This window comes from Danio aesculapii, chromosome 20, assembly GCF_903798145.1.
Source record: "Danio aesculapii chromosome 20, fDanAes4.1, whole genome shotgun sequence".
Taxonomy (NCBI): Eukaryota; Metazoa; Chordata; class Actinopteri; order Cypriniformes; family Danionidae; genus Danio; species Danio aesculapii.
In genome coordinates, this window is record NC_079454.1 from 43,352,183 (window position 1) to 43,379,682 (window position 27,500).

General features: G+C 33.7%; 1 protein-coding gene across 1 annotated transcript in view; it reads left to right on the top strand.

The window, feature by feature from the left end:
* The window catches only part of igf2r (insulin-like growth factor 2 receptor), a 90,674-nt gene extending 64,825 nt beyond the window's left edge, over nt 1-25,849 (top strand). The window contains 12 exon segments of the mRNA XM_056480830.1: nt 1,950-2,108; nt 3,776-3,974; nt 6,156-6,308; nt 6,971-7,208; nt 9,730-9,866; nt 9,932-10,052; nt 12,252-12,395; nt 14,459-14,643; nt 19,412-19,598; nt 19,675-19,824; nt 24,968-25,037; nt 25,148-25,849. Coding sequence (XP_056336805.1) covers nt 1,950-2,108; nt 3,776-3,974; nt 6,156-6,308; nt 6,971-7,208; nt 9,730-9,866; nt 9,932-10,052; nt 12,252-12,395; nt 14,459-14,643; nt 19,412-19,598; nt 19,675-19,824; nt 24,968-25,037; nt 25,148-25,513 — 2,109 coding nt within the window. The 3' untranslated portion in view covers nt 25,514-25,849.
* Nucleotides 25,850-27,500: the final 1,651 nt, after the last annotated feature.

Sequence of the window (27,500 nt, forward strand, 5' to 3'; positions counted from 1 at the left end):
ATTTCTAATAACTGATTTATTTTATCTTTGCCATGATGACAGTAAATAATATTTGACTAGATATTTTTCAAGACACTTCTATACAGCTTAAAGTGACATTTAAAGGCTTAACTAGGTTAATTAGGTTAACTAGGCAGGTTAGGGTAATTAGGCAAGTTATTGTATTACGATGGTTTGTTCTGTAAACTATCTGAAAAAATATAGCTTAAAGAGGCTAATAATTTTGTCCCTAAAATGTTTTTTAAAAAATTAAAAACTGCTTTTATTCTAGCCTAAATAAAACAAATAAGACTTTCTCTAGAAGAAAATGTATTGATACTTGACTTTCAGAGGTTAAATGTATTAAACAAAACTAAAATGCAATCACGGAAGACAACAGGAGCATTTTTAGCAAATAAACAAATGTAAATTTTATCCCGCTTGCTTTTTGAGTGTTGTTGCGTGAGTTCTTAAATGCCTGTGATTGGTCATTGTGTTTCCGTGCTTAACAGAAAGGGCTGTGATTGGCTCTAACGGTCAGCATGGCTCTGGCGTTATTCATCGAGTGCCGCAGATACAGATAAATGGCCACGGTTACAGTCTATGTGCGGTTATCACAGCTGATCTGCAATAGACGCGGTGGAGAAAACTTGCGCTGCAGTGTAATTAATTTTAATCTGTTTTATATATTTTCCTTTTTTATATATAAGTATAGATTTTTGTATGCTGGTCTTTTTGTAAAGCACTTTGGTCAACATCTGTTGTTTTTAAATGTGCTCTATATGTAAAGCAAACAAATAAAGCAAACAAACGCGCTCGTGTGTGGATCCAGAGGAATCGCTGTAACAGCCAAGAGAGCACTTAAAGGGACTTTGGTAATAATCTAAATAATCTCAGCTTTTGCTTATCGTGGTTTAAAATTGATTAATTGTGCAGGCCTTATAATAACTATTATACAGCATATTTCTCAAAAAGTCAGAAAATGTGCACATATATACATAAACCTACTCAAATATACACATACTGAATTTGTATGCATACAGTACACCTATACATACACAGTGTTTACATTTTTGCATTTTATTTAGCAATATTGGACCTGTAGCTAGTTTTTAAAAAGTATTTTATATTTTATTCATATTTCTTTTGTATTTCTACATTTTTAATCAAACAAGTTCTAAATAAAATGAGAAATATGAGTACAGTTCTGAGAAGATCATTTAAAATGTAAAAAAATTAAACAATCCTTTACATGTTGTGTAAAGGACACACACACACACACACACACACATTTGAAGTCAGAATTATTAGCCCCCCCCTTTTAATTTTTTTTCTTTTTTTAAATATTTCCCCAATAATGTTTAACAGAGCAAGGAAATTTTCACAGTATGTCTGGTAATACTTTTTTTCTTCTGGAGAAAGTCTTATTTGTTTAGTTTCGGCTAGAATAAAAGCAGTTTTAAATTTTTTAAACACCATTTTAAGGAGAAAATTATTAGCCCCTTTAAGCTATATTTTTTTTCGATAGTCTACAGATCAAACCATTGTTAAACAATAACTTGCCTAATTACCCTAACCTGCCTAGTTAACCTAATTAACCTAGTTAAGCCTTTAAATGTCACTTTAAGCTGTATAGAAGTGTCTTAAAATATCTAGTAAAATATTATTTACTGTCATCATGGCAAAGATAAAATAAATCAGTTATTAGAAATGAGTTATTAAAACTATGTTTAGAAATGTGTTTAGAAAACCGTCTCTGTTAAACAGAAATTGAGGAAAAAAATAAACAAGGGGGCTAATAATACAGAGGGCTAATAATTCTGACTTCAACTGTGTATACGCAGTTTTATATATATTTTTGTCATATCGTCCAGTCCTACTCGGTTGTTTCAAATTGGATGTTTGTACAGTTTTGTTTTTGGTATTCATTTCTGTTGTACCCGAGTGTAAGTGTTTGTTCTCCATATCAGGGTTCTCCTCGGATGATTCGGGCTCACAGCTGCATGTATGTGTTTGAATGGGCCACTCCTGTGGTTTGTCCAGAAATCATCACGGCGCATGGCTGCAATCTGACAGTCTCTCAGCTGCGATACACCTTTGACCTCTCAGCACTGACTGGAGTCGTTCAGGTAATAGAGAGCGAGGGGCAAAACAGACTAAAATGTAAAAAAAATTATAATTAATTTGTTTTCATAAATTTATAAAATGTATTCATAAGTATGGCTGCACAATATTGGAAAAAAAACTGACATCACGATATACAGTTGAAGTCAGAATTATTAGCCCCTCTGTATAATTTTTTCAACACATTTCTAAACATAATAGTTTTAATAACTGATTTCTTTTGCCATGATGACTGTACATTATATTTTACTAGATATTATTCAAGATACTAGTATTCAGCTTGATGTGACATTTAAATGCTTAACTTGGTTATTTAGGCAGGTTAGGGTAATTAGGCAAGTTATTGTATAATGATGGTTTGTTCTGTAGACTATCAAAAATACATTTAGCTTTAAGGGGCTAATCATTTTGACCTTAAAATGGTGTTGAAAAAAAATTTTATAACTGCTTTGATTCTAGTCTAAATTAAACAAATAAGACTCTCCAGAAGAAAATATAATATTATAGGAAATACTGTGAAAAATTCTTTGCTCTGTTAAACATCATTTGGGAAATATTTGAAAGAGAAAAAAATCACAGGACTGCGAATCATTTCGGCTTCAGCTATATATTGTGATATGAATATAATTTCTAAATGTAATATAATTTTATAATTTTTTGAAATGGTCTGGCACCTTCTTATTTATCTGAAGTTGTGACTGTTGACATATTGGCTAGATGTTTAAGGTCATCAAGTCAGAAATTCTTTAAGGTTTCCAGATCAAAGTTAAAGAAAAAGGTAGACTGTGATTTTTGCCATTGTGGGTCCCAAATTGTGGAATAGTCGACCTCTTTCTGTTAGAATAATCTCCACAGAATCTGTGTTCAAAAGGAGTTGAAACTTCATCTTTTAAAAAAGGCTTTGAATAACAGAGTCATGTTTTATGTATTGTATTAGGGCTGAACGATATATTGTTTAAGCATCTATATAGCAATGAGTGTATTCGCAATAGTCACATCGCATAAGATTATTACATTATTTATTAATGATAAAAAGATAAAGGTATTATTAAATGTATACACTACCGGTCAAAAGTTTAGGGTCAGTAGGATTTTAAAATGTTTTAAAATTATCTTATTCTGCTCACCAAGGCTGCATTTATTTCATCAAGCTAAAAATTTTAATAATTTATTCCAGTGATTTTAAAGATGAATTTTCAGCTTCAGTACTCCAGTCTTCAGAGTCATATGATCCTTCAGAAATCACTCTTATATTAATATTAATAATAATAATAATAATAATAATAATTATTAATATTATTATTATTATTATTAATGGTAACAGTAATAAAAGCAATAATGACTGGAGTAATAATTTCATTTGAAACTTCATACAATAAGAAAGCATTTATTTAAAAATTGTAAAAATATTTAACAATTTTTTTTACATTTAATAAATGCCGCCTTGATGAACAGAGTAATTTTCTTTTTAAAAAAGCATGAAAAAAAAACTGACCTAAACTTTTGAACCGGTAGTATATGTATAAATTATTTTTCAATGATAACTATTTTATTTTGTTTGATTGTTCAATTTCTGTACTACTGTTAGACTCCCAGAAAACCAGAAAACATTGTTTATTTTACTTATATTTCACTTATTTTTACTCTATATGCTTGTAATTATTCTTTTTAGGTTCCTGTAACCTCTGGCTCCTTCAACATCAATGTGTGTGGGACTGTGGCCAACACTGGTTGTAAAGACAGCGCAGTGTGTCTGGTTTCCACTGGTTCAACGGCTTCATATGGGAACAGTAAACTCATGAACCTGGACTACAAGAGAGAAGAGCAGTCTGTAATGATGCAGTACAGCGGAGGAGACTCCTGTCCTCAAGGTAGGGATGACAGTATATTGTTTGAGCATCGATATCACAATGTGTTTATCTGCAATAGTCATTTACAGTGCATCCGGAAAGTATTCATAGCGCTTCACTTTTTTTCACATTTGTTTATGTTACAGCCTTATTCCAAAATGAATTAAATTCTTTTATTTTCTCGAAATTCTACATACAATACCCCATAATGACAATGTGAAAAAAGATTTTTTGAAATTGTCTCAAATTTATTAAAAATAAAATAACCTGAAAATTCACATGTACATCAGTATTCACAGCCTTTGTCGTGAAGCTCTAAGTTGAGCTCAGGTACATTCTGTTTCCACTGATCAATGTTAAGATGTTTCAGCAGCTTAATTGGAGTTCACCTGTTGTAAATTCAGTTGATTGGACATGATTTTAAAAGGCATACACCTGTCTATATAAGGTCCCAGGGTTATTAACTCAACTTGATGCAGTTTTGTGACCTTATCTAAAGTGAGGACTATTTATGGTTTATAAATCCCTTATAAATGACAGTTAAAGGCTCAGTATCAAATGAAAAATAATCTTTGCAATCTTATATAAAAAGTAAAATTTGCTGCTGAATAACAAGAGTGTCAAACTATAACATAAAATTGGATAAAAATAACAACAATGTAATATCTAACAAAATAATAGGATGCAATGTTTCAATGTTACTTAGCGATGTTTAAACTGTACAGTAATTTTATTTTAGATAAGGTTGCAAAGATATATTTCATTTGATTCAGTTTCATTTGTGTCTCTTCAAATGAATAGAAGTAAATAAAATCATTTATTTCTTTTTTCCTGTTTAGAATTTACCTGAGCCTTTAATTGTGATTTAATTGTGATTTATAAGCAATTTATAAAGCATTAATAGTCCTCACTTTAGATTAGGTCTACATATTACCTGTAGGTCTGATATTTTTAATCTTTAACAATATTAAAAATATCAGAAAGTATGTCGTTTTTTGAATAATAGTTATACATAATAATATTAATTAAAACATTTTTGAGCATATGTAAAATTTGGACTTTTGTGAAACAACAAAAAAGTGTAAGCTAAAGTGGACAGTGGAAAATGGTGCATTTTGTCAGTGTTAATAGTCAGTTAATAAATTTTAGAATTAATGATTTAAATATTTAAATAATTAGAAAATACATTTTAATTTTCAGTAGTTCTGTAGTTATTTTTTTTATAATTAAAAAAACTATTAAAAAAATTTGTTTGTATATACTATTAATTATAGTTCTTTAGAAAGTACATCTAAATTTCCAAATTTAGGATTTAGATATAGGAATCTCTAGGAAAAACAGGGTGTCTGCGGGGTCTTAAAAAGTCCTAAAACGGTTAAATCACGTCTTATTTTTGCTTTGCCATTTTAACAGCAAATTGTCCTAATTTAATTATCTAATCAGGGGAAGAAACCTAAAAACAATTTCTCATGATAATAACGGAGCAATATTTCCCTTTATATAATCCTCCAGTCATACAAAAACTATGTACAGAAGTAGGACGGAAACAGACATAATATTTGTAAATAGGCATGGAATAGGCAAGGTTTTATAACAGAAAGCAGCAGGTTGAATATGAGTTCTACTCAATCCATTCGGCCAAAAAGCCAACAAATATATATTTTTGATCATTCTTGTAATTGTGCCCATAATAAATATATTTGTAAACTTGTCTTTTTTTTTTTTTTTTAAAGAAACATTTATTTTGAAAAAAAAAGTGTATTCAACTAGAGATTTCTTGTTTTGACAAATTAAAATATCTGGCTCAGAAATAACTTATCAAATATCAAATAACATTTAAAAAAGCAACAACAACCAGACCATTAGAAAAAATCCTTAGTGTTTAGCCCTGTAGAAGTCTAAAATTTCATTCAAAATCGTCTTAAAGTCTTAAATTTGACTTGAAATTTGCAGAAACCTTAAATAATAAATGTCTAAAATTTAAGGCATGGGTTCACAGTTGATGCATTTTATTCTGGAAGATAATAAATAAGTATCATTTATGATGCATTGTTTTTGCCAAATTGTGTTTTAAAGTAAACACAAATTGCATTGCAGTCAAGCAAGGTTAATGGCAATCTAAGTTGGAATCAGATGAAAGAGTTTAGTTACACATCTAGTTCTTCCTGAATGATTCTAATGTTTGTTGGTTTGTTCTTTCAGTCACAGATAAAGATGAAGTATGCACTTTTCCCTTTACGTTCATGAGTAAGCTTTTCACTGAATGCACAACTGATGGCAGGACTGATGGCAGGAAGTGGTGCGCAACCACAAGCAACTATGACAAAGATAGGAAATGGGGCTTCTGTACTGACGGTATGAACAACTCATTATGTAAATCACATCATTTATTGACCCAATGAAATAAGTATATTAAAATAGTAATCCAGCTGCAACCCAGCACTGGGAAACATCCATACACACTCATTCACACTCATACACTGCGGACAATTTAACTTACCCAATTCACCTATAGCGCAAGTGTTTGGTCTTGTGGGGGAAACCAAAGCAACTGGAGCAAACCTACACCAACATGGGGAGAACATGCAAACTCCATACAGAAACACCAACTGACCCAGCCGGGGCTTGAACCAGTGACCTTCTTGCTGTAAGGCGATTGTGCTACCCACTGCGCCATTATTTTTATTTATTTATTTATTCATTTCAGCTCCCCTTTAAAAACATTTAGTCAACAACATGACAGACTTGTTTCATTTTTAAATAAATAGTTTTACAAAACAATAGAAATAAGCAATTTTTTACATTAATAAGTAATTTTAGGTACACTTGAAATGTTAAATTGTATGTGAAGTTGTATTTAAATGAGTAATATTTAAAAACTAACGTGTAATTACTAGTTTCTGCAATTTGTTTGCACGTGACGTGAACATATGATGTATATATTTATTTGAATGTTGTATGCATCATGCTGAGTGAATGCGCTTCGTTTTAAGATGATGTTTTTCTGTATGTCACAGCTTTGCGAGGGAAGCGTCAGTCTTCAATCTTGTTCTCTTGTGATCGAGCGGCGGGTCGTGGAAGTCCACAGCTGATCAGCGAAACCCAGGGCTGTTCTGCCACCTTCCAGTGGAGAACCAATGTGGTTTGTCCACCCAGAAAGATGGAGTGCAAACTAGCAGGACAACACCAAACGTATGACCTGCGCACTCTCTCCTCTCTAACAGAGCCATGGAAATTCAGCAACGGACAAGACTCGTGAGTTTCAACACTGTTCGTCTGTTTGGCTTTATTTGCACTGCTATGTGAAGTGAATGTATGACAAAATGAATGCATCTCCCATGAAGTGTTTTTTCCTGGGTTTTCCAGAGAACACTCTTTGAATGTATCAAACAAAACATGCACAGAACAACATGAGCATTTATAGCAAGCGAGTTCTTACACCCCTATGATTGGTCATGCGCTCAACAGAAAGGGCTGTTCAATTGTACAATTGTACTCAATTGTCAAAAACAGAAGGAAAACACTGAGAAATTCTTAAATCTAACATTTAAATCTTGTACAATAACACTGACAAATAATGCACAATTTATTTATATTTTATAAAATATCACCAGTATTAAATTTAACATTTAATTAAAGTCCTTTTGAAAAACATTTTTTCAAAGTTACAGACATTTTTAATGTACTGTAAGTATTAAGTAGAAGTGAAATGTTAAGTACAGTAAGGAATGGTACATTAAAAAGGTGCTTGAAAAAGCATGGAACCCCTATCAATGTAAGAGCTGAGGTTTTTAGAAAGCCAGCAGTGTGGCGAGGCTCTGAGCATTCGTTTTATATGAAAAGGTGCGCACTTGCCATTTTGTTAATCCTCTGACAAGGGTTAAGCATTGTTGGAAGAGCACTGTAATTTTCAGCTGTGCAAAAACACTTTGGACACACCCCCTGTAGGTAATGGACAATATTTTTATTTTTAGCATTGGTTTGATTAGGCTAATATTAGAAAAATATAATATCATGGCGTTGTTTTTTCCTTGTTTGTTCCTCTTCTTAAGCAGTGTTTTTGTTTTGGATTTTTACATTTTAAAATTTTTAGAAATGTATTTTTATTTTTTGTACAAAATGAATTTTATTTAATCATTAACAAAATGACACCATAGAACCAACAAAAAATGTAGATTTATATAGATTCAGTTCATGTTTATTTCTATAGCGCTTTTACAATGTAGATTGTGTCGAAGCAGCTTAGCATAGAAGTTCTAGTAAAGTCCAGTTTTCAAAGTTGAAGTTCAGTTTAGTTCCGTTCATTGTGGTTTAATTTTCATAACTGAAAGTCCAAGCACTGAAGAGCAAATCCATTGATGTGCAGCTCCACAAGTACCGATCCGAGCAAGCCAGTGAAAACAATGGCGAGGAAAAAAATGTTCACCAGTAACGAGGTGAAGGGAAAAAAAACCTCGAGAAAAACCAGGCTCTGTTGGGCAGGACCATTATTCTTCTGGCCAAACTTTCTGTGTGGAACTGCAGGTGTGAGTAGGACATCGGCGGGACAATGTCTGGTGTATTAAGACAGGAGGAGTGTGTTCTACAGGTGGTTGTCAAGCCCGCTCACCTGCGTGGAGCACATTCATGCATCATATCGTTATGCAATGTGTTGCGTGTATGCCTAACTAAAAAGATAGGTCTTTAATCTAGTTTTGAACTGAGAGAGTGTATCTGAGCCTTGGACGTTATCAGGAAGGCTATTCCAGAGTTTAGGCTCAACCTCCTTTACTCGACTTTGCTATTCTAGGTACTACCAGAAGCCCTGAGATTTGAGATCTTAAAAAGCGGGTTAGATAGTAGCGACACAGCAGGTTGGTTAGATAAACAGGAGCTAGATTATTTAAAGCTTTATAGGTAAAAAGGAATATTTTAAAATCAATACGGAACTTAACAGGCAGCCAGTGTAAGGAGGATAAAATTGGAGTGATATGATCATATTTTCTAGACAATAGTACAGTTGTACATTTTATTATCAGCATTGGTTTGGTTAGGCTAATATTAGAAAAACATTACATTATAAAGCATCAACAAAACTAAAACCATAGAACTGAAATGTTACTTATAATACAAAAACTCTAACCAAAAGGAAAAAACATATATTTTATTTAAATGTATTGTTTTCATTCAACAAACTAAAATAATTCAAACAAAAAATTGAGATTGTATACTAATAAAAAAAACCACAAAAAAGCAACAGAATGTAATAAATCAAATGATTATTAAAAGTAAAAGCACAATTGTACATACATTTATATATATTTATTTTTTATATATTTTTATTTGTATGGTATCTAGTGACTTGGTTTATCATGGATATCTAATTTATATGTATGTACAGTATTTATGCATGTGTGCATGTAAAAAAAATTCGTATTTTTAGAATGCTGCTTTGTAAAATTATTTTTAATATAAAGATATATAGTGTATAAGATATTATAAACTACTATACACAGAGTGGTGTATAGGACTATTATTTTTGCAGCCATACTGGTTTTCAGTTATATCAGCCAAAATGTCGATATTTGTGTGTTTTTGGATATTTTTGTTCACATTTTTGCAGTACTGTAACAGTATGACATATTCAACTCAGCGGAACGGCACATTTAATCAGTAATAAAGCCCTGGTGTACTATTGCACCAGTATCTGTTGACTGTGTGAAATTATGAACTGGCCTTCTCCTTAATACAGTTGTCTCCTTAATGCATTAATAACTGTAATGCTTTTTTCCCACAGCTACTATTTTAATCTGTGTCAGGCCATTCACGGAGGTCAGCCGGGCTGTGCTGCAGAGGCTGCCGTGTGTCGTAGACTGGCCGGAGGAAAAACAGAGACTCTAGGCCGAGTTCACACACAAACCATGGAGTTAATCGGTATGTGGATTTTAAGCTTCTCTTATGTAACTTGTTGGTTTCTCATCAATTTGTGTCCTCATCAGATGGAAAGATCCTGGTCAATTATTCCATGGGTGACGAAATGTGCGGTAACAAGAAACCAGCCAAAACAGTCATACAGCTGAAGTGTGGAAGTACATTCGGCCATCCCAAACTACTGTTCAAGTGAGTTATGCCATATGGCCAGACAGAGTTTGCGGACATTTTTTGCTATTTCTGCGGAGAATTTTGTTAAAAATCTGCGGATTTATGCGGAATGATTTAGTTATGTTTTTTATCATAACTAAAAACTTAATATATTAATAAAAAATAATAGCTTTTATTTTAACTTTTTTTTATTATAACTTTTATTTTATGTTTACAATGCAAATCCATTTAGATCCACTTTATTTGGTAAACAAACCACGTCTCTCATATAATATAACTACTAAAAGACAGAAAATATTACTTTACAAATGGTATTGTAAATGAATCATTTAAATATTTTCATTTTAGTCAATAATTATTTTGAAATTATTTTAAAAACTGAATGAATAAATATATATTTAACACACATTTACTCAAGTAAATAAACAAAATCACTGATGGGCTAAAAATCTGCCGAATTCTGTGCGTGCAGATTCCGTGTGGGCCTAAAGACAGAATGTGCAGACAAAAGATTGGGTTAGGGTTTGGAAGATAAAAAAAATAAATAACGAAAGAATCTGCAGATTTATTTGGAAGGATTTTGAGAGTAAAGTAACTAAAAACTTAATGCATGACATGAAAAACAAAAACCTCTTAAACTTTTATTTAAGCTATACATTCCATTTAGAGCCACTTGTTTGGTAAACAAAGAATGTCTCTTGATAATATATTTACTAAATGACAGAAAATATTATTTTGCAGACTGTATTGGCAATAAATCGTATAAACATTTTTTGTATATTTAAGTAATATTACTGAACTTAACATAATTTATTTTTACACACATTTACACTAGTAAATAAATAATCAATGATGGGCTAAAATATCTGCGTAAAGGGCCGTTCACATATTTTGTCTAAAAATGCATGGAAAGTGAAAGGCGCATCACTTCCTTCAACAGTTTCCTTCCTTCACTTCCTTTAACAGTTTTAATGGGTTGTTGCTAGATCAGATATGGCTGCGACCGGAAGTTATACGAGAAGTACAAGAAATATTTATATTATTTATTCAATTTCCCTATAATTGTATTTTATTGATATCTACCCCTATCTCAATCCTAAACCCTGCAGGGATTGTTAATTTTGGCATTTTAACATCTGTGAAATAGGTTAGTTTTTACCAGTCTTTTAAGAATAAATATCAATTAATTAAATATAAGTTTATTCTAAGATATGAGTTTGGCACATGTTGGTTAAAATAACACTGCGTTTTTTGGTACAAATATGTTACATCAATAATATACACTCACTGGCCACTTTATTAGGTACACCTGTTCAACTGCTCGTTAACGCAAATTTCTAATCAGCCAATCACATGCCAGCAACTCGATGCATTTAGGCATGTAGACATGATCAAGACGATCTGCTGCAGTTCAAACCAAGCATCAGAATGGGGAAGAAAGGTGATTTAAGTGAATTTGTTGGTGCCAGACAGGCTGGTCTGAGTATTTCAGAAACTGCTGATCTACTGGGATTTTCATGCACAACTATCTCTAGGGTTTAAAAAAAACGAGAAAATATCCAGTGAGCAGCAATTCTGTGGGTGCAGATTGTTGATGTCAGAGGAGAATGGCCAGACTGGTTCGAGCAGATAGAAAGGCACCAGTAATTCAAATAACCACTCCTTACAACTGAGGTATGCAGCAGAGCATCTCTGAACGCACAACACGTCCAACCTTGAGGCTGATGGGCTACAGCAGCAGAAAACCACACCGGGTGCCACTCCTGTCAGCTAAGAACAGTAAACTGAGGCTACAATTCACACAGGCTCACCAAAATTGGGCAATAGAAGATTGGAAAAACGTTGCCTGGCCTGATGAGTCTCGATTTCTGCTCCGACATTCGAATGTTAAGGTCAGAATTTGGCATCAACAACATGAATGCATGCATCCATCCTGCCTGGTATCAACAATTCAGGCTGGTGGTGTTATGTAATGGATTGGTTTTTTTCTTGGCACACTTTGGGCCCATTAGTACCAATTGAGCATCGTGTCAACGCCACATTCTACTTGAGTATTGTTGCTGACCATGTCCATCCCTTTCTGAGGATTAAGGCAATTCTGAGGGCAAAACGGGGTACTAGTAAGGTTTACCTAATAAAGTGGCCAGTGAGTGTATATTTATGTAAATATATTCCAGAGTTAAATAAAGTCCTGATTTTTGCCTTTTTATATTTTAGGGAGGAAAAATCTTGTGAGTTCTGGTTTGAGTGGGAAACTCGATCAGCATGTGCTGTGAAGCAGGAGGAAGTAGAGATGGTCAACGGGACCATTAAGGTTGCCAAAACAGGAGCCACGTTCAGCCTGGGATCCCTTTATTACCGGTGAGTGTCTAATTTCTCGTTATTTCACACAGAACTTACACAGGGTGTCTGTGGGGTTTTAAAAAGCAAAGTTGATAAATCAATTTAGGGATTAAAAAGTCTTAAATGTTATTTTATAAGGTATTACATATTGTATTATTTTTAATTATACAATGCATAGTTGAACGCTAAAGTTTGCCTGAATTTAATCTGCGAATATTGAGAGGCTGTGTAGTTTATGAAATCGCTAAAATCCTGCTAGATTTGACATCACGCTGCACAGTTATTCCTGCTGTTCTATAGGTGCTCCCTGCTGGAAGAGAGCAAATTAGCATTTCTATTCGGTATAGCGGTGTCCTAAATAGCATTAAAAAATATAATTAGTATGTTCCAGTAGGGCTGTGCAATTAATTGAGAATTCAGTTTCGATTACGGCTTCTAACAAATATGAACAAACATTAATCGAGATAAAACGATTATTTTATCTTATACCGCCCCCTTTCCAGTTGTACACATTTGTTGCTCTGCAAAGCTTAGTTTCACATAAAAATTACAAAAAGCATGTACTGTAATGTTATGTTTGCAGCATGGGATGCACATCATTCATTGAATTTAATGATTTAATGGTCAAATACATGCAAATTTGTCAAAACACGCTGTTTAGTAATTAATCATATTAACCCTCATTTGTGTAATAAACAAACGAGTTGAGAATCAAAAGACATGCGAAAGTGAAACCATAAATCAGAACTGTACTGCTCTTAAAGTAACAGCATGCAATATTCCTGCTGACAACTGTTTTATCATTTTATCCAAAGGCTTAATTAAGGTAATTAGGCAAGTTATTGTATAACAGTAGTTTCTTCTGCAGACTATCAAAAAAATATATTGCTTAATGGGGCTAATAATATTGACCTTTAAAATAAGTTTCAAAATATTTAAACCTGCTTTTATTCTAGCCAAAATAAAACAAATAAGACTTTCTCCAGAAGAAAAAATATTATAGGAAATACTGTGAGAAATTCCTTGCTCAGTTAAACATTATTTGGGAAATATTTATTTTTTAAAAATTCACAGGAGGGCTAATATTGTTGACTTCAACTGTAATCGTTTTGAATAATCGTGATTACAATTATGACCAAAATAATCGTTATTATGGTTTTTCCCAATATCGAGCAACTCTATGTCCCAGATCGTAGAATGTTGAAAAGAGTATGCCAAAGGTTCCTGGATTGAGTACTATTTCCTGTAGCTATTCAAAGTGTAGAAGGGTCTGTACTCCATTAATAGTACTAGTGAATTTGATTAGATCTACAAACGAAAAAATTGTAAACAGACTACACACTTGTGAGACTAATCATCAAGGAGAGAGGCTTCAGTGTTTTAATGACAATTAATATCTAACCTGGAAAATATTTCAATCAGGTTTTCTGCTTTATATTTATGTGCAACAAAAATGTAAACTTCTCTAAAGACGTTTTTTGACATTTAACTTCTGAATGCATAATTATGCAACAACCTGAGGAGATTTCTCTGCATGAAAGACTCGCGAATCACACATTAACCTGCTGCTGTGTCTCCAATACGTTATTAAATATGAAAGAAACGTGGATGCTGTTTCGAGATGATTGACAGGTTACGTAACTAAGCAAAATAATGGTTTGTTAATGAGGAAAATGTTTGACCCAGAGCTTGCAAACTCTTCTGTCACTCACACAAAATATGTCCTTTGTTTTCCACAAAAAAGTATGTACTTTTAGAATGTAGTATAAGTAGGCAAATTGGGACGCAGTATTTGACTTCTGTTTTATTTCAGTGCAGGTATGTTTTATGTAGCATAATTTCTCAAAACAGATTATGTTTTTACATCATATTTTTTAATTATTCAGTCTATTTAAAATCACTAACTGCCCACTCAATTGCATTTTGAATCTTTATGTGGATCAAGTGCTTATATAGTGAGATTTTTCATTTTTGGTTGAACAATCCCTTAAACTCTATGATTCCTGTATGTACTATTACATCTCGACCACATTACTTGTAGGTTTTGTGCATGAGTAAAGCAGTGTTTTATCTGTCCTCAGTTTGCACAATGCCACAGGAGACATCCGAGCCAATGGAGACCGCTATATCTACCACATCCAGCTGTCGGGCATCACAGACAGCTCCATTTCCAAATGCTTGGGTGCCAATATCTGCCAGGTCAAGATTAATGACAGTTACCGCAGGAAAATTGGCTCCTCCAGCAAAGCCAAGTATTATATCAAAGGTGAGATTAATTCTGTGAAAGAGCGTATTGGAATCTACAGTGTGGGGAAATGTTTATCTTAATTTGCAAAAATATTTTATAGGTAAAAGTTTCTATATATACACTCACCGACCACTTTCTTAGGTACACCTTACTAGTATCGAGTTGGGCTCGCTTTTGCATTCAGAACTGCCTTAATCCTTTGTGGCATAGATTCAACAAGGTACTGGAAATATTTTGGTCCATATTGACATGATAGCATCACGCAGTTGCTGCAGATTTGTCTATGATGTGAATCTCCCGTTCTACTTTATCCCAAAGGTGCTCTATTGGATTAAGATCTGGTGTCTGTCTGAACTCATTGTCATGTATTTAAAAAACCAGTCTGAGACGTTTTGCGCTTTATGACATGGACATTATCCCGCTAGAAGTAGCCATCAGAAGATGGGTACACTGTGGTCATAAAGGGATGGACATGGTCAGCAACAATACTCGGGTAGGATGTGGCGTTGACACAGTGTTCAATTGGTACTAATGGGCCCAAAATGTGCCTAGAAAATATCCCCTCCACCATTACACCACCACTAGCCTGAAATTTTAATACAAGGCAGGATGGATCCATGCTTTCATGTTGTTGATGCCAAACTCTGACCCTACCATCCGAATGTCACAGCAGAAATCGAGACTCATCAGACCGGGCAAAGTTTTTCCAATATTCTTTTGTCCAATTTTGGTGAGCCTGTGTGAATTGTAGCCTCAGTTTCCTGTTCTTAGCTGACAGGATTGGCACCTGGTGTGGTCTTCTGCTCCTGTATGCTCCGGTATGCTCTTCTCCATACCTCGGTTGTAATGAGTGGTTATTTGAGTTATTGTTGCCTTTTTTTATCAGCTGGAACCAGTCTGGCCATTCTCCTCTGACCTCTGGCATCAACGAGGCATTTGCGCCCACAGAACTGCCGCTCATTGGACATTTTCTCTTTTTCTATAAATTTTTTTTTCAACAGAACAGTGGTACTGGTATCTCGTAACAATATGTACAGCAGTTTTTGTAATATTCTAACAAATGCATACAAATGCTTCAAAGCAAAGACAAAAATCTAAGTAGATTTTAAACAAATTTAGAAAGACATGGTTATTGAGTATTTTCGAGAAAAATTCAGAAGGAGGACCAAATGCTCCAGAACACCTCAGCTCTTTGATGTAGATCATAAGTCAGTTTTTCCAGTGGCAGGAGTCTGATTGCCACATATTGACTGAAGGTGTCTGCACAGTCTGTTCCAAGTATACACAAAAATTCAATGCACATTCTTTGTCATGATCAAGACACAGTTCTGATGTACAATTCAGAAGGTATACCTTTGGGGACAGAGCAAAAGTCTTTTCAGTTATTTTTTTAATCCTTTTGGGAATCTTATTCCAGTACATTATGATTTTGTCACATTCCCAAAATACATGAATCACTGTGCCAATGTCTAACTTACATTTGAAACATAGCTGTGAATAATTGGGAAATATTCTATGGAGATGACCCAATTCCGACACTCCTCTTGATCTCTAAGTCAAAGGGCCAATATTCTGTATTGTAGCTGGGAAAATCAGGATTAAGGGTAATAGGTGACTTAGAACACTTATTTGGGATGGATAAATATTTCTTAACATCCTGCCACATCAAAAGAGTATTGTTACCGTAAAAATACTAGTAAGATGTTGAATTTTTGTATATTATGAATAAATGGTAGGGAGCATAAGAGTCTAGGAAACCATCTTGTAGATTCAATCAATTCAACAGCAAAAACTTAAGCCTGGGTTTTTTGTGATTCCAAACATACCTTGAAATTAAGGAATTAATCCTCTTAAAGTTTGCATCCAAGTAACATGGCAGATTCTGGAATTGGACGTTTAATCTCGGAAGGATGTTCATTTTTATAACATTGATCCTGCCAAAAAAAGTAACCCTATATACCCTAAAATAACCCTATAAAACCCTCCCCCAAAGTCCCCATTCCCAACTGATGAGACACAGATAATATCAAAAAGTCACAAAACCCAATAAGGAACTTTGAAAAAAATCGCCAATAGCATACTGAAACCACCAAGTTATAGTCATAATTCGCTCCACTGTTATCTCTAATATAAATAATTATCACTAATGGGTGACGCCATTGGAAAAAATCTAAATAAATAAAATCATTAAACATGATCAGTGACTTATACTGTATAGCAACCACTATACAGAAAGTCAAAGTATATTTTTCAGCCAGGAAATAGATTTAGCAGTCCAGAGAGTCCAAATATGCCTTGGCTGAGTCCGGGTCGTTGAACAGGTGAATCTTCCCATTATGTAGACATCTGAGCCTGTCCGAATAAGCAAATCCACGATATAAACCACGGGAGACAAAAGCTTTCCCCACAGTCCTGAACTCACGGCGCTTCTGCAGCAGGCCAGCTGACAGATCAGAGTAGAATCGAAGCTCTGAGCCATTATGAGTGATCGTTTTCTTCATGGCAGTTTTTAAGATTGCTTCTTTGTCAGTGAACCTCAGAAACCGAACTAAGATGCTTCTCGGAGCTGAGTTCGGCTTGGCAGATGCAAAAGTGGGAGTTCAATGTCTAGAACGGGGGAACCCACCAGCAGGTCTAACCATTTTGGAATCATATCTTGAAGATAGGATAATAGTGTACCAGAGCCCTCTGCTTTTTCTGGCAGGCCCACAATCTTCAGATTCTTGCGGCGGCCTCTATTTTCAGCGTCGTCTATTTTTTCCTGCAGCTGATCCATCATCGTCTTTAAGTTAGTCACCTGCTTTTCTGTAGCTGTTGCCGAATCCTCGGTAGACCTCCGTTCAGCTTCTTCCAGGCGCAATTGAGCATCAGTGACTCTTTCAGAAAGAGCCGTAATCGAATTCTGAAGGCAAGAAACGGAGTTGGCAATACCCTCCAGATGACTAGTGATTCCGTCAAGACGTGATCCATTGGCTTTTATTTCTGATAAAATCAAAGACATGTCCAGGTGCGTTTCAGCTACGTCAGTGTTGGCATTAGCCGAGGGCGCATGGTCAGTAGGCTTCTTCGTATCCTTTTCTTTGGCCCTCTGCGAACGCGTTGAAGTGAAAATAGGAAAATCCTTGTCAGATAATGTGTGTCGGACATTTTAATAGACTGTTCAACGAAATGAAATAAGAATTCAGAGGAAAAAGCGTGATTTATTTACTAAATTGAGCAGAGCAAAGAACTCAAGCAGCCATCTCACTCCGGGTCATATCATTTTCTCTTTTTCTGACCATTCTCTGTAAAACCTAGTGATGGTGGTGTTTGAAAATCCCAGTAGATCAGCAGTTTCTGAAATACTCAGACCAGCTGTCTGGCACCAGCTACCACATTCAAAGTCACTTAAATCACCTTTCTTCCCCATTCTGATGCTCTGTTTGAACTGCATCAGATAATCTTGACCATGTCTACAATGTCTAATTTCTACAGTGCCTACATGCCAAAATGCATTGAGTTGCTGTCATGTGATTGGCTGTTTAGAAATTTGCTCTAATGAACTGTGGGACAGGTATACCTAATAAAGTGGCCGATGAGTGTATATTGTGTTATATATATATATTGTATGATGTCTCAGTTTTGTTTTTAGTTTATTTATTTGATTGTTTATATTAATCATAACCCTTTTTATATTTTTTAATAACAAAAATGCTAAAATACTATTTAAAATACTGTTTTATAAAACTGTTTTCTACAGATAAAATACATTTTAATATATTTTTTATTAATTTGTGTATACACAATTTTTAAATAGCTTTTTGATTCATCCTTTCATTCATGTAAATCATGTAATAAAAAAGTTAAAATATATTGTTTAAAATACATTTTAATTCTTTTTAAAAAAAAATATATTTTTTATTTTATTATTTTGAATTCACACCAAAAATAATGTTGCATAAAAATGTTTGTATTTTATCTAAATTTTATTTTTATTTATTTATTGTATGTTAGTAATAACTAGTGCTGCACAATATATCGTTTCAGCATCAATATTGCAATGTTAAAGCCTGCCACAGTCACATCGCAGGGATCTGCAGTGTAGTCAGGATTATAGTTGACCTGACATTACTGTTAACACCATAGTGGAGTAATTTCAAATTTTAACCTTCGAGTGAAAGTTTATTATTTTCTTGTGTTTTTAAGGCCTGGCTGTAAGACATTTGAGCAAACTTAAACATTCAGGTACAATAAATTAAACATTTGTAGCTTAAAAGGTTAAATGTACATTTGTACTCAATTAAAACGATATAGTGTTAATATTATAATACAATGATTAATTATAGTGAATACTGTTTGACTCCCCAGAAAATCTTTGTTTATTTGCATCTTTTGTCTGTTGTATTTAACTATGCTTGTCATTTTAAAATGGTATTTTATGCCGATACACTCCCCTTCATAATAATCTCAATCTTTACAAGCTATTTAAGTCATCTTGTGAAATTGCATTTATATTGCAAAATACAGTATATCGCAGTGAATGAAATAATGCAGTCAGATTTTTTTCAATATCATGCAGCCCTAGTAATAACCTTTTTGTATTATGAGCAAATAGTACACATCTACTATCAATTGGTTGCAGTTTTGTTTTATGAATTACATTTATTTTGCACTATAAATTCCTGTTAAATTACACTTTTACTTATTTTTAAAGTAAATTTTCATTAACACAGATTTCATTGATGAATATATATTATTTCTGCACTGCATCTGTTCTATAAAATGTCCTCCTGCTGTACTTTGTCAGGTGGAAACCTCGACGTCTTGGTTCCATCTGAATCTGTTTGTGGACGAGACAAAACCAAAACAGTGTCTTCGGCGATCCTGTTCCACTGCAGCCCAACAGCAGGAGAGGGTATCCCAGAATTCCTGCTAGAGACCGATAGCTGCCAGTACCTGTTTGTTTGGCACACCTCCACCGTTTGTGAATTTATGTAAGTAAAACACGAACATTTGAACATCATTGATCTGCCACATGAATAATATTTGACTTTTTTTTTTTTTTGATAGTTCTTCCAGCTCCATAGACAGTACTGATGGAGGGGAGGAGCTTACTGGACTTTCTGGACGGAGTCAGGCTTTAGGGGCGGTGCTTAGCCTGCTGTTAGTTGTGCTCACAATCTGTTTGCTTGTTCTCCTGCTGCACAAACAAGACAGGAGGTAATTAAAACTACTTTATTATTTTATGTAACGTCTTTAAATTTAAAAGGGAAACATAAAGACAATCTCAAGCAAAAAAAAAAAACCTAGCCCTAAGGTGTTTTATGGAATATCTTAAACTGACCAGTAACCATGTTTTTTCATTCATTCATTCATTTTCTTTTTGGCTTAGTACATTTATTAATCAGGGGTCGTCACAGCGGAATGAACGGCCAACATATCCAGCATATGTTTTACGCAGCGGATGATTTTCCAGTTGCAACCCAACCTTGGGAAACACCCATACACTCTCGCATTCACACACGTACACTACGGACAATTTAGCTTATTCAATTCACCTATAGCGCATGTCTTTGGACTTGTGGGGGAAACCAGAACACCTTGAGTAAACCCACGTGAACACAGGGAGAACATGCAAACTCAACACAGAAATGCCAACTGACTCAGCCTGGGCTCGAACCAGCGGCTTTCTTGCAAGCGGCGATTGTGCTACCCACTGCACCACCCTGACGCTATTATGTTTTTTCTTTTGCTTGTATTTATTTATAACGATGGAACTTGTGACCTTAGTTGGCTAACAATGGTGTTTGGAAACGCATCCCTGAGTGGGTTGTTTGATTTGGGGGGCATTCGCTCGCACTGGCCCAACAATGGATAAATGGTTGTTCCTTGCGCCACCTGGTGGTATCTTGTTTAAAGTGCAAAAATGTTTTTTTTAAGTGAAAAGGTGGCCTTTGCTGCTGCAGCACTGCGCATAAGTGAAGAATCGCGCGTTCCCAGTAGCCAAATCTGTACCGACGCAATTAAAGGTAACCAATGCAATAAAACAAAAAATAACTTTCTATGTAATAGACATGGACATCATTTAAAACTCTCATTGACAGTTATATTAGAGCAGTGTTTCTCAGCTACTTTCCTGAAGGCCATGTCTCCTTAACCAAACACCCCAGATTCAGATCATCAGCTCATTAGCAGAGACGTAAAAACCTGTAATGGGTGTGACAGACAAAGGAGACATCCAAAACATGCAGTGTTGGTGATCCTTCAGGAACGTGGTTGTGAAACACTGTATTTGAGTAATATATAAATAAAGTAATCGTGTGACAATGAAGATTGGTGTTATGACAAAAAGAAAAATAGCTTTTCCATCACAGGAATATGGACATTTTAAACTGTTAAAACAGAAAATTACTATTTTATTTCTGATCGTGTTTTACAATATTACTGTTTTTATTTTGAATAAACGCGGCCTACCCGAGCAGAGGAGACTTGTTTCAAAAACACTAAATAATCTTTAAAAAGTAAATAAATAAAACTTGCCCATTTTAGACACGGACAGTCAAACGTTTGGAAACATTATTATTAATATTATTATTATTATTATTATTATTGAATGACATTTATTCTTTTCATCATAGCTGTATCTGTTTGTTTTGAAAAATACAATTAAGAATAAAATAATAAAATGGTTATTTATATACAATTAAAACATGTGACATGTTTTTAAAATATATTTAGAATAAATGTTTTCTGCATGAATATATTTTCAAATGTAATTTATTCCTGTGTTTTAAAGCTGATTGATTTTTCAGCATCATAACTTTACTGGACAGTCAAACGTTTAGAAACATTAGTTTTCTTTTTTTTTTTACTTTTTAAAATACATCTTTTCTTCTCATCAAAGCTGCATCTATTTGATTGAAAAATACAATAAAGAATAAAATAGTAAAAGTTGAATCACAGAAAGTTGCATCACAGAATGCTGTATCACAGTAATAGTCACATATTTTTAAAATATATTTAGAATAAATGTTTTCTGCATGAATCTATTTTAAAATGTAATTTATTCTTTTGTTTAAAAGCTGAATTTTCCAGCTTCATTACTGTTTTGCTTCTAAAAATGTGCTTGTTCCTGCTGCACAAACAAGACAGGAGGTTATTAAAACTTTTACTAGGTTTTTTACCAGTACTGGGTTGCAGCTAAAAGGCCATCCGCTGTGTAAAACATATGCTGGATGAGTTGGCGGTTCTTTCCGCTGTGGCGACCCCTGTTGAATAAAGGGACTAAGCCGAAGGAGCACTGGACAGCACTGGTTTGAAATCTTCATGAGTTTCTTTCTTCTGTTGAACACAAAAGAAGATATTTTGAAGAAAGCTGAAAACCTGTAACCATTGATTTTTCTCTATTAGTCTTAACAATGAAACTTATTCAGCATGTCTACGCCGCTGGTCATAAAATAATTTCTTCATGTCTTATGATGTTCTTCCCTAATACTCAACAACACCCATCATTGTTCCTCGGATCCCCAGTCCCCCAGGCCCCATCCCGAACATCTCAATAATAAACATAGTTTCACATGATTTCAGTGTACTGTATAGAGAGCATGTGACTCAACCTAAAGTTCACTTCAAGTAATCTCTTCTCTTCTGTAATCTTCACCACAGAAAATCATCATACGTTGATTAATATTCCAATGTATCGAAGTCAGTCTTTTAGTAACATAAGAATCAATACATTTTATATATATATATATATATATATATATATATATATATATATATATATATATATATATATATATATATATATATATATATATATATATGTATATATGTATATATATGTATATATATGTATATATATGTATATATGTATATGTGTGTGTATATATATATATATATATATATATATATATATATATATATATATATATATATATATATATATATATATATATATATATATGTATATATATATATATATATATATGTATATATATATATATATGTATATGTATATATATATATATATATATATATGTATATATATATATATATATGTATATATGTATATATATGTATATATATGTATATATGTATGTATATATATATATATATATATATATATATATATATATATATATATATATATATATATATATATATATATATATATATATATATATATATATATATATATATATATGTATATATATATATATATATATATATATATGTATATATATATATATATATATATATATATATATATATATATATATATATGTATATGTATATATATATATATATATGTATATGTATATATATATATATATGTATATGTATATATATATATATATATATATATATATATATATATATATATATATATATATGTGTATATATATATATATATATATATATATATATATATATATATATATATGTGTATATATATATATATATATATATATATATATATATATATATATATATATATATATATGTATATATATATATATCTTTAAGGTCAATATTATTAGCCATCTTAGTTTTTTTTTTTTTGGTTGGCTACTGAACAAACCACTCTTATCCACTTGCCTAATTGACCTAATTAACCTATGCCTTTAAATTGCACTTTAAGCTAAATACTAATATCTTGCAAAAATATGCATAAAATATTATGGCAAAGACAAAAGATCTTCCAAGTACAGAAAATGTATGTGTGCCACTATGTACGCTGTATGTTCATGACTCTTCCTGTCTTTCTATCCGTCACTCCCTTTAGGTGAACATGGATGAAGGCAGATGTGATAAGAAATTAGTCATTACAACTATTATGTTTAGAAATGTGTTAAACCAAATTATAAACAGCACCTAAGAAATATTTTTAAAAGTATTCAAATTTAACAAGAGGGCTAATCCGCTTGTTAAGTCTGACGTCACACAAAGCAGCTTCTGGATCCAGTCGCACGATCAAACTTTACCGGGAGGCTCAACAAATGCTAATAATAAACGTTTACAAAGTGATGTAATACTTTCGGAAATCACAATAGCAATATATAGAACCTTACCTAATATCAGATGGCCAGAATGTGACACATGTTTTAGAAGTTATATGGATTCATTAAATATAGATGTCTGTGATGCAGCAAGTCCAGGTACACCATAATTTTATAAAAAAAAACTAAATGCCTTTTAATGTGTGATATGACTAAAAAGGGGACATAAAGTGAATTTTTTTCAATTCAACTGAGTAGTGGCTTGGACCCGAAATAGTATTCCATACGTCATGACTTAACATACGAATAATTTTGACTTCAACACTATTGGCCCTATCATACACCCGGCGCAAGATGTGTTTGGTGCTATTTTCAGACCAGCGCAACCCCAATTTTCACGTTTTGCACCACATTGTTTAAATAGCAAATCCATTTGCGCCACTTTGTGGACTCATGGGCGTGCTAGCCTAAAAAATTAAGGTGTGTTAAGGCGCATTGTTGGCGTGTTGCTATTTTGAATAACTGAAATAGGCTACACCATTGACCTAAATAGGCTAAACCACTGCCTTCATGCCTTCTTCACCTCCGGGAACTTTTTTCAGTTTATTCATGACCGTTTGCATTTGTATAATGTTATCATTGTTAGCAGTACTTTGTTTTATATGCATATTTATATTTGTTTTAATAAAAACAAGTTTAGATTTGTCCACCTGTTGGGTTTTTGAGATGTATGCATAACCATATGGAGCATAAGAATAAGACGTGTGTTTGAATAACTCAGTTGTTTGACCACACTTTATTATTGTTTATTTATTCCTTTGCTGGAAATTAGAACTGAATTTAGAAACAGTTTTGAAAAAAATCTTTGCACTTAACAAACTAAATTAAATATGTAGGCTAATAGATGTCTTCAGTGGAGTGAGTACAACACTGTTTCCTCATCCACAAAAGTGAAGCAGTAAAAGTAAAGTAAAAGAAAGTAACGAGGCCAAATAGAGGAGGTTCGGTTTTTATTCTCGCTGCAGATGCTCTGTTTAACTGTTTTTTCGCTAGTAAAGCATTCAGTTTTTAGACATACAAAGTCCTCACAACTAGTTTTAAAGGAAATGGGAGACGAAACTCTGATGGGTTTAATGCACGTTATGCTTAAAACATACATAAGAGAATAAGCATAACCCTGTTAGACCATGCGCCAGGACGCATAGTGTATTTTTCTATCCTTAAAATAGCGCAAGTGGATTCGGACACGCCCAGAATGCTTTTGCGCCATTCGCTTTAGGCTTTTGTGCCTAGATTGTTAAAATAGAGCCCCATATGAGTTGTACTTGAGTTGCTTAATATCCATCTGTTTATTTTTTTAGGCAACTTGTAATCCAGAAAGTGTCGAGCTGCTGCAGGAAAGGAAATCCAGTATCTTACAAATACTCCAGGGTAACATTTTAAGCATTTTCAAAAATGACTCAGAATTAAACCTAATATGTATGTTCGTGACTATGTATGTGTGTCAATCTTCTTGTCTTTCTCTCCATCTCTTCTTTTAGGTGAATACAGATGAAGACGGGTGTGAAGATGAGATGGAGTGGCTGATGGAGGAGACCGGGACCCCGACACGAGAACCACAGGAGAACGGTCACATCACAACCAAACCGGTCCGTGCAGACGCCCTGCGCTCCTTCTCCCTGGATGAGCAGGACAGCGAAGACGAGGTGCTGACAGTCCCCGGGGTCCGAATGGCACCCTCATCTTCACGCCTAAAATCGGCATTACTCAAAGCAGAGAGTGACGAGGATCTGGTAGGGCTCCTGGTGGACACACGGAGCAAAAATAAGAGTCGATATGGGGATAAAAACCAGACGAGAGCCCAGTTAGATCCTGACGACAGCGACGAGGATCTGCTTAAGGTTTAAGGGGTGTCAAACAGACCCCCGAACTGAACTTTTGAATGTCTCTGCCACCACGCTCCAAATGTTAAGGTTTTTTTGTGGGGAGTTTTCTAAAGGGAAATCTCTCTGTGAGCTGTTTATACAGACGGCTTTCAAGAGCAGGTTGGTCCATTCGTCCGTAAAAATAGACTCTATACCTTCCTCACAAAAGAGGGTGTTTTTTTTTTGTCATTTGATAGTTTATTTGTTTTGTATGTTCATTTTTTGATTGATTTTCGAATGATTTATGTAAACATCACAAGTGAATATTTTGGTTTCCCGCAAACTTGGATAATATATATATTTTTTATTGTTATTTAACGATTTTGGGGTACTGTTTGTTTTGTTGAAGGGATGGTTCACACAAAAGTGCTTATTATTTACTCGCCCTCAGTGTGGTTGCAAGCATTTTTTTGTTTCTTTATTCTGTTGAACACAAAAGAAGATATTTTGAAGAATGATGAAGACCTGTAACTATTGACTTGCATTGTGTTTGTGGTTACGAACATTTTTGAGTTTCTTTTTTCTGTCGAACAGAAAAGAAGATATGTTGAAGAATGTTGGAAACCAGTAACCATTGACTTCCATAGTTGGAAAAACAAATTGTATGGAAGTCAGTGGTTACCGATTTTCATCATTCTTCAAAATAACTTCTTTTGTGTTCAACAGAATGAAGAAACTCTAAAATGTTTGGAACCACAAAAGTAAAATGAAAGTCAATAGTTACAAGTTTTCAGCATACTTCAAAGTACCCAACAAGCACTTTTTGTTTTTAAAAGATGTCTAATAGATGTCTAATAGACGTCTAAACATAGTCGTCTTGACTAAAACAAGGCTAAATTTGGGCTGTCAAGGGAAAATCTAATAGAAGTCTAAGAATAGGCTAAAACTAGACTAATCATCAAATAAGCACAAATGAATGACTACACATAAAAAGTCTGTCTAATCTGTCTATTTGACGATTAGTCTAGTTTAGGCTATTCTTAGATGTCTATTAGATTTTTACTGACAGCCCAATTTTAGCTTGTTTTAGCCAAGCTGTCTACGTTTAGACGTCTATTAAACACAAATTTGTTTGCTGGGTATCTTATTTTGTGTTTGGCAGACTCATAAAGATTTAAAAGAAGTAAAGGGTGAGATAATGATGACTTAATTTTCAGTTTTGTGTGAACTATCCATTTATTTGATCCGCTCACTAGAAGAATACACTGTTCTCGGAAGTAATCCCGGATGATTGTGGCAGATGCAGTCAAAGACCTTTTCTAATCAACAATCTGAAGCAGTATTTCACATATCTTGAGCCATGTAGCACACGGAGGAGATTGATCCGCTTTTGCCATATTTAAATCTTCAAGTATCATGCTCGGCATTTGCGTTCGACTTTTTGAGCGAAGTTCATCTTAATCATAACATCCATCTGTAGGTGTTTTGTGCAGTGCAACTTTTCCCTCTAGTTTTGCCAAAAACAACAAAAAAAAAAGCATGTTCAATTTTTTCTGACCAGAACTCAGAGCACATGCCGAGATTTAGTGCCATGAAGGAATGATATTACACATATGAGCGCGGCAGGCTTCCGTTCAATTTTTTTCATTGTGATCAAAGACAAATTATTCATAAATGATTGCAATCACAGTGTTGGTGGGGTTTTTGTGGGTTTTGTGTAGTTTGGGAACACTTTGCAGTAAGGTTCAGTTGATTTACATTATTCCAATTATTGGGTGTCGTGATTTATATTGAGTCCCTGAAGGTAAATGGTGATGGTAAAAAAGTAATAGGATGGATGGATAGATGAATGAATTAATGGATGGATGGATGAATAAATGGTGATGGTAAAAAAAATAGGATGAATGAATGAATGGATAGATGATTTATGAATGAATGGCTGGGTGAATGAATGGATGGATATGGTAAAAAAATATTGGATGGATGGATGGATGGATGAATGAATTGGTAGATAAATGGATTGATAGGT